At 37.8% G+C, this 12,355-nt stretch overlaps 1 protein-coding gene across 2 annotated transcripts in view; it reads left to right on the forward strand.

Moving 5' to 3' along the window:
- Positions 1 to 12,355, forward strand: part of grin2ca (glutamate receptor, ionotropic, N-methyl D-aspartate 2Ca) — a 107,432-nt gene that overhangs the window by 71,583 nt on the left and 23,494 nt on the right. For both annotated transcript variants that reach the window (XM_073842711.1, XM_073842720.1), the window contains 3 exons: positions 2,992 to 3,203; positions 10,646 to 10,814; positions 11,744 to 11,897. In XM_073842711.1, coding sequence (XP_073698812.1) covers positions 2,992 to 3,203; positions 10,646 to 10,814; positions 11,744 to 11,897 — 535 coding nt within the window. The remainder of the gene's footprint in view (positions 1 to 2,991; positions 3,204 to 10,645; positions 10,815 to 11,743; positions 11,898 to 12,355) is intronic.

A 12,355-nucleotide genomic window follows, 5' to 3' on the forward strand; every position in this document is an offset into this window, starting at 1 on the left:
GAAGTTGCGTAGGCACCTATTGTATCCGTTAGCGTTCTTATTATTCTTCCGTTTCTTCTTCCGCTGTCGAAGTCTATGGCAGCCCATAGAACCACTTGCGGGAAAGTTGTATAATTTGGCACACTGATAGAGGACAGTCTCAACATTAACCATAGCATGTTTGGAGTCTCTAACTCAAACTCTCCAGCGCCACCACTTGTCCAAATTTTCACTTTCTTTTTGCTGATAACTTTTGAACCGTAAGCCACAAAATCAAAATTCTTAAAAAAACTTTTCTCTGAATCCTTGGCTCATGCCGATTCGAATGAACACCAAAATTCAAAAATCGTAAGGTTTAGTTTTTTTTTTTTTACTATTTTTAATAGTTTCAAAAACCTACTTTTTTGAACTTGTCCTAGACGGTTTGTCTGATTTTCACCAAAATTGGCTCAGATCATCTTCATTGGACAAACCGTTCTCGAATAACGCGCAAATGAATTCTACGAAAAGCGCACAAAAATGAATATCTCCGCAACGCTTTGGCATATTGAGACAAAAACTTGGTGTGTGTTGATCTGAGGCTACTTGCAGTGTTTCGTCACAGTGCCACCTTGTGGTCAGGAGATATGAAAAATGGCTATTTTAGCTTATAACTTCTCAGTGGTTTGCAGTTTTCCCATGTCAGCCATTTTGGGCGTCAGCCATTTTGAATTTTGTCATAAAATGCTATATTTTACGAACGCATTAACGTATCGTTACGAAATTTGGTAGGTGTCTTCGGCACCATACCCTGACAGTACTCAAAAAGTTTGGTGGCACCTTGTATTCAAAAGTTATAAGGAAATTTAGAAAAATGCTAATAAAATGGCTTCTTGTAATGAGAGTGATCTCAAAATATTCCTTGGGTCATGCTAAGACCACTGATACCAATTATGCCAAGATTGTCCGAACTTATTGTTCGCCATTTTGATTATTGTAGAAAACTTTTTCGAACTCCTCCTAGACCGTTAGTTGGATTTTCCCCAAATTTGACTCGTATCATCTTCAGATCATGCTGACAAAAAGTTATGGATTTTGTGTTGATTTTCAAAGCCGTTTTCATTTAACACATCAACGAATTTGCTGTAAAGATGCCAAAGTGCATCTGAAGCTGTATTATTGTAGCCTGGAAAAATCCAGACCCTAATCTATTAAGATTATGGGTCTGGGATCGAGCAATGAAAACTGCCTAACTCGAGGGGCAGCACCAAGCATGCATTTGAAACTCTAACTGCACGCAATTGGACAACGCCACGACCAATCACAACAATACACGCTTAGCTACCAGCAGAGCTAAATGATGTTTCATTAACAAAGTTCGGGAGAAGCGCGTCAGATGCTTAGCGTAAACATCACAAGTCAATCAGCGCCATAGGTTTAAATACAGCTGACTCACCTCAATTCACTCGATGGTTTATCAGTAAACCTCCACCACCCCATCTCATCACTCCGAGTTCTCGCTACTCCTATTGGGGGGTAACGTACTCTGGGTTCGGGCCACTCCCGAGCTCGGAGCCCTTCACCGGACAGCACGCCAAACATGCACTACTATTCTCCGGCTAATTATATGTAAGCGTGAACTCGTGAACTGATAGATTAAACTCTTGCCGTATCCAGTCGGCAAAAGTCTTGCAAAGGAACGATTCGAGTTTTCGGTTTTCTGTTCCTCTTTTATATGGAAAGCCAAGTCTAACTCGTTCATTGTAGCGGCCAAAGCCGTTTCAAGCAACTTGTTATTCATCTGTAGCGACAGCGATCTTTCAAAGTTCCTAACTAGCTTTGTGATAATCAGTACTAAAACTATCAGTATAAACAACTTTAGAATTAGTAGCACTATAAACAACACTATTATAATTGTATGATTACTGGGCATGATAACCAGCACTATCATAACTAGCACTGTGATAATGTATACTATGATAATTAGCACTATAAACAACTTTATGATTACTAGCACTGTGAACATGTACACAATCATAACCAGCATTCTGACTTTAAACAGTGATAACCAATGTTACGATTACGAACACAATTACTATTAGCGCTATGATAATTTACCTATAACTGTGATAACTATGATAACTAGTACTACAACCAACTAGCAATGGCTGGTATTGTTGTGTTTCATTTAGTTGGTTGTGAAGTGTCTCACTGAAGCAGGCAGCAGCTATTATTGTAATTAAGTGATGCATTTCCGACCAAATCTGAAATCTTTCATTATCAGAATCCCAAAGAACTGTTACTTTATGAGTTAGCACGACATACGCATTTGTCAGAAAAGAAACCACATGTGGCATTCCAGTCAGGGACCAATTTCACACCAAATGACTAAGTGTGGACAGTCTCTTGCTTAATAAAAACAGTAATTAGTTTCACTCTGTGGTTTTGAGTTTTCCCTAAGCTGCGGTCTATATGGTGATGAAAGGTGCTAGCCGATATATTACAATTTGTCTATACTGCTAAGCATCATAAAATCTAATGAATATAATTATCACACAAAGATTACTTGCATCCGAACTAATAAAGTGGAACCGGCAGAAAGTGCTTACTCAAGAGATCTGCATCGGCTTGAAGTCATTTAAATACAGCCTTGCTTTCATTTCCTTGATTAGGCTGAAATAGAAGTTCTCCTATTGTATATGGCACTTTCCTCATGGGTCTTGTCTTTGCCCTAACACGACTAACAATGATGTGTGTTAAAGCCGTTCAAGAGGAAATTAACAAAAGCTTATAATTCTGCACAATGAATACATAACAACCCAAGTGTAAACACAGCAAACAGAGAAAAACCAAGATAAATAACAGTCCCTCAAGTCCTTTATTTTGCATATTAGGATAATTACAATGCATAAAATAGAGTTTTGGATCTCTGCCTTTGTTTTATGAGTGAAAGTTATTTATTTGTAAAAATCTAAGGAATAATTTCAACAGCTTTAAGCTTTAACCACATTACTTTCTTTCTCTTTTTAACAGGTGGGGAATTACGAGTATGGTATTCTGCAGATGAGGTACCCTGTCTGGCCACGTTATGGGACCTTCCTGGAGCATGTGTCTGATAACCGTCACTTAACAGTGGCCACTCTGGAGGAAAGGCCTTTTGTGATTGTAGAAGCTGTGGATCCTACTACTGGCACCTGCCTCAGTAACACTGTCCCCTGCAGACGCCAATCAAACAAGACAGAAACGTAAGTAACTGTGTCTTGCTAAAAAGTCTTTTCATTTTTGATGAAATCTGAGAGCTTTCTGACCCTGCATAGACCGCAACGTAGCTGACACGTTCAAGACCCAGAAAGGTAATAAGGACATTTATAAAATAGTCCATGTGACATCAGTGGTTCCTTGATTTTATAAAGCTACAAGAATAGTTTTTGTATGCAAAGAAAGCAAAAATAATGTTTTTATTATACAGTAGTTGCGTTGCTGTCTATGCAGGGTTAGAAGGCTTGTTTGTTCTGAAGATGAACGAAGGTCTTCCTGCACCTTGCCAGTGATAAGCGAAATACCCAGAAGCCTCTTTGGTAACCTTTTCCAATCAGAAGCTGCAGTGGTCATTATCAGCCAAGCGCAGAGCACCGTAAACTTCTGACAAGCATCCTTGAGCACTTTATCAATGGATAATTAAGGAGACTTGGGCTCGTCTTAAGGGATAGAGTCTTCATAAAGAGTCTTCATTACTGAACAGAATGAGAAAATGTGACTGTCTGACTGTTTTTTGCTCTTATGTTGGATACAATTCTGGTTGCAGATGGTCAGGTGTTGCTGTTATTTTGAGATGCCAGATTTTTGCAAAAAAGAATTTTTGATAGAACAATATAAAACAGATGTCAACATGGAAAAAGGAAACTAAATAAGGGAAAGAAAAGAAACAGAAAAAAATTCAATATTATATTATACTGTATATTGACCTTCAAAGAAACTTTAGTTATTGTGTTTTATTATACGTGGAAAACAGCTGAGTATTATTATTTTTTTTCAGGTATCCTTGTTGAATAGAAAGTTCAGAAGAACAGCGTTTATCTGAAATAGAAATCTTTTGTAACATTACAAATGTCTTTATCATCACTTTTGGTCAATTTAAAGCATCCTTGCTAAATAAAAGTATTATTTTCTATTATTTCTTTCCCCAAAAATCATTAATTGTACTGACTCCAAGCTTTTGAATGGAATAGTGTATAATGTTACAAAAGCATTTTATTTCAGATAAATGCTGATCTTTGGATCTTTCTATTTATCAAAGAATCCTGAAAAAGATGTACTCTCTAAAGAGTTTCAAATATTGATAATAATAATACTAATAAATGATTCTTGAACAGCAAATCAGCATATTAGAATGATTTCTGAAGCATCATGTGACACTAAAGACTGCGAGTAATGATGCTGAAAATTTAGCTTTGATCACAGGAATATATTTTAAAATATATTTAAATAGAAAACAGTTGAATGTAACATATATTATATAATAAAAATAATATACTTAACTTGCTTAAAAACAATAATTTTACTGTTCAAAAACTTTTGACTGGAAGTGTATATGTTCATTTACTGGCTTTGTTTTTTGTATTTATTTTACTTATTTATTATTTAGAAAAAAATTATATAATTAATATGCAATTTATTTCATCAGTCTCAACATATCATGCAAATCATTTAATTATTTTTTTTTAAGAATTGACAGCTCTTGTAAAGCATTAGGATCAGTTGTCTATTTTTGGTCCTTCGATCTGAGAACTTCTGGCGTTCAGCTTTGGATGAAGATAACTAGATACTCACAGGACTGTGTCTCACCTCATGAGAACTGAGCGGTAATTAGCAGAGCTGATTAAAGCTGCACTGGACTCAGCGGAGGGTCTCAAACCCCTCACGCTCTGCCTCCCCTCTCCAAACACACACATACAGTGTTGTGGTAGACCCATTAACATGTTATTTAAGAGTCATTCCCTCAGGATGTTCTACTCATTACTTTGAGGCCAAATCTGAAGGGCTGAACGAAAAAACAAAACAAATTAGCATGGATGGGAAATAGGCTTACAAGATAAATTAACAGTGGGCGAAAAAATATTTGGACATTTACAAGATACTTCCATTGTCTGAATGTCATTGCATTTGGAGTCCAGATATGTTTTGGGGGGCTGTTTGTGTTGTACTGTATGCTTTGATGCTGTGACTGATGTCAAACAAATAGTTGTCGTGCTTCATGGTGATTCGTGTGGGTGGGTGTTTAGTGTGACTCATTGCCTCTAATCCCCTTTATGCTACACACCATTAGTCAAGAGGTTACAGCGAAGGTTAGAGAGTGTCGAGTGTCATTAGAGTGCTTTGTATTTTGCATCTGTCTTCCTCTCTCTCCTTTTCTTTCTCTCCTTTTTGTCCATCTTTATTAGTACTGCTTTGAACAAACGCTTTACCTTAAGTCAAAAACATTAGTAACTTTTCCAATACCATCTGCACTACAGAAATGGATGTTACTTTAGGAGAGGTGTGCCAAGACCACAATTATTGAGTCATGAGGTTGGACTCCTTTGATTTGGACCAGTAAGTAACATCCTACCAGCCGCCCTAGCAACCATTCAGAACACCCTAGCAACCACCTAGCGATGCCCTATCAGCCATCTGAAACACAAAAGTAACCACCCGGAAAACCGCTGCAACCTCTTATCAACACCTCACTGTCAACAGTTACCCAGAATACCCAGCAACCACCTAGCAATGCCCTAGCAACCATTCGGAACACCCTAATAATCACCCACCCAGAAAATTGCTACAACCACCTGATGACACTCTAGAAACCATCCAGAACTTCCTAGAAACCACCTAAAAACCCTAACATACACTAAAAATTACCTAGAACACATAGCAATCTAGCAATGTCCTAGCATTTATCCAGAAAACCTTAGTAACCACCGAGAAAACTGTTACAACCTGCCAACACCCTAGAAACCACCAAGAACCATCTAAAAAAATGTACAGTAACAACCTACCAATCATCCAGAATGCTCTAACTACCACAACACAAAACCATAGCTATAGCAATATGACAGGTAACACCATAGCAACCATTTAGCAAATTACCAAGAACACCATAGCAACTACCATTCAATGCCCTAACAATCATTAAACCTAGCAACACCCCAGAAACCATTAGAACAGTCTAACAATCACCCAAAACACTTAACAACCACCTAGCAATGCCTATGCAACCATCCACATTTTCCTAGTAACCACGCAGAAAACCCTACCTACCTTCTAGCAACTATCCAGAACACCCTAGTAAACCACACAGAAAACATAGCAACACCCTTGACACCATGCGAAAGACTCAACCAACAACCATTAACACCTTAGAAACACATTAGCAACCATCTAATACCCCTCAGGTACCACTCATAACACTATAGCAACCCCCTAGCAACTTTACACTACAGGACACCATTGAAACCACCCATAACACCTTAGCAACTATCCAAAACATCCTAGTAACAAGACAGAAAACACAGCAACACCCTTGCAACCATGCAAAAGACTCGACTAACAACCACTAACACAATAGCAACATCCTAGCACCAATCTGGAACACCTCAAGTACCACTCATAGCACTATATCAACCACCTAGCAACTGTTTAGCACAGGACACCCTAGCAATCACCCATAGCAACCACACCTTTGCAACTCTCCAGAACACCCTAGTAACCAAACAGAAAACATAGCAACACCCTTGCAGCCATGCAAAACACTTAACCAACAACCATTAACACAATAGCAACACCCTAGCCACCCTTTGGAACATCTCAGGTACCATCAATAACACTATATCAACCATCTAAAACAATACAGTACAGGACATCCTAGCAACCACCCAAAACATCTTAGCAACTACCTAGAACACCCTAGTCACCACACAGAAAACATAACAACACCTTTTTAGCTATGCAAAGCACTGTATCTACCACCCCTAACACTGTAGCAACACAACAGCAATCATCTGGAACACATAAGGTACATCCCATAACACTATAGCAACCACCTAGCAACTGTCCAGTGCAGGACACCCTAGCAACCACCCAAAACATCTTAGTAATGATACAGAACACCATAGTAACCACACAGAAAACATAGCAACACCCTTGCAACCATGCAACACTCAACCAACAACCATTAACACCATAGCAACACGCTAACAACCATCTGGAACACTTTAGGTACCATCCATAACACTATAGCAACCACCTAGCAACCATCCAGTACAAGACACCCTAGAAACCACCCAAAACACACCAGCAACCACCCATAACATTTTAGCAACTATCCAGAACACTCTAGGAACTAACTAGCAATGCATTTCAATCACATACTCCAACACTCTGGCAGCATTTTTTTTATATGAGCAAACATATAACATTTTCTTCAGGAAATTTTTAAATCCAGCTCTACTTATTTTACAAACAAACACTCACATTCACTCTCTCACACACCAAGGAGTGTTCATGCTCCCTTTATTGCCTGCAGTCTATGTTAAGCCAATATGGAGGCCTGCTGTTGTTTTCCGGGGTGGTAATTCTCATTGTGAATCCAGACTGGAGATGTGGCTGAAGGCTGTACTGTTTATTTTTCCTCAGGCATTGTGAAATGAACCAGAGCTCTGAAAACAAATAATGCTCAAGTGCAGAAAGCTGAGCCATAATAATGCTCCTAAAGGCACACATTTACGCTCAAATCACAGGTGCTCGGGAAACATTTTAAGCGTATCGATTGCGTTTCTCTGAGTAAGTGAACCTGTTGAGGTAGCAGTGAAAGTGTTTCGGGTAGCTTTTCTGCCACACATCCCACTAATGTGAACTGGATGGACATTACTACCACTTCAGTAATGCATTAACCCACTCCCTGAAACTGATGCTCTTCCTCACTACAACAGCAAGAGTCTGCACTTAATATTGATTCCTGCAATTACTTTCTCCTTTTTAGAGAGGAGAATGTAGGAGTCCGACTCAAATATGCATTACTCACATGAGCACCAAACTGTAGATGAGAGCACCTGCACATGGTGATTGTGAATTTTTTCTTGGATAAACATCAGGTTGGTCCTGGAATAACATTACTGTCAATAAGATTTTAAAGAAAACTGAAGTTCGTTTTATTTCCTATTTAGTTTTTCTGTGCCAGTCTAAACAATGTCTAAACACAGAGACTGACTGATACAACATGGCTATTCAGTTTGTATGTAAATAACTGAGTAAATACCACACAACGTCCCTTTCTATAAGAACAGAGCATCTGAGCAACAGTTTTATCCTGATGGCAGCATGTACAGTCTCTGTACAGTAACAGCTATTATACGACGTAAGCTCAGCCCAGTGAACCCGCATCTTTATTTGTTTGTGATTAATTCGAGTTGGATTTGTTTTGGCTCGGCCCGGCTGCCCTTCCATCTGTCACAGCTGCGACGAAACACAAGGACCCGTTGTGATGGCCACTACCCATTCGCCCACTCACTGCTGACGTCACACGTCCTCTCGTCACGTCTCACTATCAGCGCTCCCCTAATCTTAGTTACTTGCCATTTTTAGGTTCTCCCAGAGGACATTTTCTTATTTCTTAACGCACACGTTTTCAGGTGTGCGTTGATGCAATTTTTTAGAGAGTATAACCATAAAGGCTCCTTGTTATACATTCAGAATGCAGCGTTATTCCCCATCTGGCCGTAGTAAAGCACAAACAGCCTCTGCCGTCACTGCCGTTAGACAGCGTGAATGGATTTATTGGAGCTGTCGTTAATCACTCGTGATTGGACGTAAGTTTTGACTCGACATTCATAATCGAGGAAACAGGAAACAGGCCAAGACCGAGGAAACAATGTAATGTTAATGAGGCACAGCCACTGCTGAAAGGTTTTTCATTTCAGATATCTGCACAGAAATGGCCCTTTTTGTATTTATTTGTTGACGGTGGCAAATGGATTGGCACTGAACATAATTACAAAACTAGTCAGAGTAACTAATGACAGGAGCAAATAGATTATATACAGGAGCTCGTTCTTGTTACGTCTGACCTATTTAAAAGTTAACAATGTGCATGTCTAGGGTTGATTTGAACATTTAGAGATATTTTCAAATCATTCAGACTGAAATTGCCGGTTACAGCTCATCATTCATTGTTTAGAAAGTACGTAAATAAGGAGTAACTTAAATGATGGTTCATGGCTCATAAATCAGCTCTTGTTGAATGCAAACCTACAACCTTTTAGTTATTTAGGCACTAGGCCACACCAGGCCAAAAAAGGAACACTTGCAGCTCTCCATTCATCCATTACTGGTAGTGCTTGTTTCATCGATTCATTGTGGAAAGATGGCATGTTACTTTTCTAATTAGAGGAATCAGGAAGGTATCAGACTTACAGTTTTGTGGAGATCTGTTGAGATCTATTATGCAATTTTTGGTGTGTTTATGCTTCCTGAGATTTCGATTCAGATTTGTGATTTGCTAAATCAATCCATAATACTTGTGAACCAGTTTGACAAGTTTGACACTTTAAAAAAACTTTAAGTGATTAAAATATTCATTTGTGAACTGGATATCACTATGACCAATATTATTTTAATAACAATAGTTATTTTTTTGCATTTTGCAGTCATAAATGTAACATAAGGGTCTGGAGAAATATAAAAGCAGGGCTTTTTTAGGAGCAGCGCACTTTTTAGGAGCAAATAGAGTGAGTCCACGATACCAGGGTGACAGAATTAAGAAATTGTCCACATAATACTGAATACCAAACACAAAGCTTCCGCTTCCGCCAAGAAAAATGATCAAGCAAAAATTATCAAACTGTGGTCTAAACTCCAGAAACATTGGTGTCTCAATTTAGAGCAGTCAATTTAATTGCAATTTATGAAAGAAGTCAATTAGATCTGTAAGTGGGGGTGAGTGTGTGAAAAAATTCAGATGTAATCCCATTTGTAATCGCTGGCATTTTTCAGAAGTAACTGTAATTTAATTACACATGTTTTCTTAGTAACTGTAACTAATTACAATTACATTTATTTTGAAATTAAATTACGTAATTCCGTTACATGTAACTAGTAACTTCCCAACACTGCACATTTGCAAACTCCCTTAATAATCATTAAAAGCGGTCACTCATCTTGTGAGATTTCACAAAGCTCCATTATAATCAAAGAAGCTCCCTACACTCCACAATTAATCTCTTATTTACACACTGTCTACACTTTGTTTGTTATAATGAGAGGATTCATGGGCTTTCAGAACTCAGCACTGAACAAAACTCAAGTGTTTGGAGCAGTGAGTGGATACTGATTAACATTGTGTTCGAGAAATCAACAGATATTTCAGTTTTCTCTTTAATTTGCATTACAGTAAGAAGAAGTCAACAAAGTAAGCAGAAGTCAACAAAAGTATACTGAGTAAAGTACAAATATCCAAAAAACTGTATTAATGTATTTGCACTACCATATACATTACTGTTCCATATAAGTTCGGTTTTAAAATTCTTGTGGATTCTGCTATTGAAAAGTACAGCTTTGGATGTATCTTCCAACAGATTTTTTTTCTTGTTGTATGATTTTAGTGTTGCTATCATAAACTTAACATGGTATTGTTCCTGTTATGTTCCCACAGGATAGTCGGACACACTGAGCCTTACACCAAATTGTGCTGCAAAGGCTTCTGCATAGACATATTAAAAAAGCTATCTCGCAACATTAAGTTCTCCTACGACCTCTACCTGGTCACCAATGGCAAACATGGCAAGCTGGTGCGAGGAATCTGGAACGGTATGATCGGAGAGGTGAGAAAACATTTCAGTTATTATTAGTAATTGTCACAATTACCTTTCTTAATACACATTGCTGGTCCTATTTTGAAAAAATGCATTGGTTCTCTGCGTATTTCTCTACATTAATGTCACCAAAACCCCTGTCCTTCAACAACCTCTCACTTTAAGACCACTTTTCAGCATCCAATCAGTTCCTGATGAAAACATTTTGTTAAATAACATTTTGTTAAATAAAATACTTCATTATGCACACAGTAAGTAAAATGGGTTACAAATGCTTTAAATGTTTTTCACATAAAGCTATTATTCTATGTAAACTAGTTCTACAAGTTGTTTAGCATTTGCGATGTCAAGCCAAACAAGAAAACAAAACTTAAACCTATATGAGAGAAAGACTGTTGACTCCTGAATGGATCTAAAAGCTTGTTCATTCCAGCCGACGTGACTGGCATTAAAACGACACAAACAACCTTGTAAATAAACATCTCCATCAAGTAAGTCGACGTCTCATGCACGCTGACGTCTAAAGAGTTTCAGACTGTGGCTCGTGTTCCTGCTTTGTCCTATTTTTCTTTTTTTCTTTTTTTCTGGGATGCAGAAAAACTATTGTGCTCAGTGGGGCATTATGCATGGTGTGGGTTAACCAGAGAAAGAGAGAGAGAGAACCTGGACTGTAAATCTGCAAACACACACACACACACACATAGTGATTACTAGAGTAGCACAGCCACAAGACTTGTTCATGGATATTAAAGCAACAATTCACCCAAAAATGAAATTTCCAAACCCGTATGACTTACTTTCTGCTGTAGATGTCTAGACAGTTCTTAATCAACTTCTATTGCATTGCATTTTATTCACGAAAATATGTACATACAATGAAAAAAAAAAGATTTTCACTCAGAAATTGCTAGTATATATATTTGTGTCTTTCTTCTCAGGTGTTTTATAAGCGAGCGGACATGGCTATTGGCTCTCTGACCATAAATGAGGAGCGCTCTGAGATCATTGACTTCTCTGTGCCGTTTGTGGAGACTGGCATCAGTGTGATGGTGGCCAGAAGCAATGGAACCGTGTCTCCGTCAGCCTTCCTGGGTAAGAATTACTAATGTAAAATGTACTAAAATTAAAACTATTAATGAAGTGAACCACACTGTATAACATTTTAGAGTATTCAGAAACATTTGACAGCAAAACAGCAAAGCTGGTCATGTTTTTGTTTTTATGGCTAAAGCATATAGCAGATGTGAAAGTGGACCAATTATTACTCTGTATATATGTACCGTATAATTGAAATTAAGTGAAGCTTTACAGTAATCGCTAATTTACCCTTCAATCCCTTTCATTACTCAAATACGCTTTACAAAACATCCTATAAGAATTGACTGAAGTTTTCAATATTCAATGAGACATTTGTTTCATTCATTAAAATTGAAAAAAAAAAAAAAAGAATTTAATTTTGTCTGATGTTCCCTCAGGAAAAACACATTTATAATTTGCATTTCGTGATGAAATTGAGAGAATTTGAAACCTGAGCTGTGTTATATTAAAAG

Source organism: Garra rufa, chromosome 1, assembly GCF_049309525.1.
Source record: "Garra rufa chromosome 1, GarRuf1.0, whole genome shotgun sequence".
In the NCBI taxonomy this organism is placed as follows: Eukaryota; Metazoa; Chordata; class Actinopteri; order Cypriniformes; family Cyprinidae; genus Garra; species Garra rufa.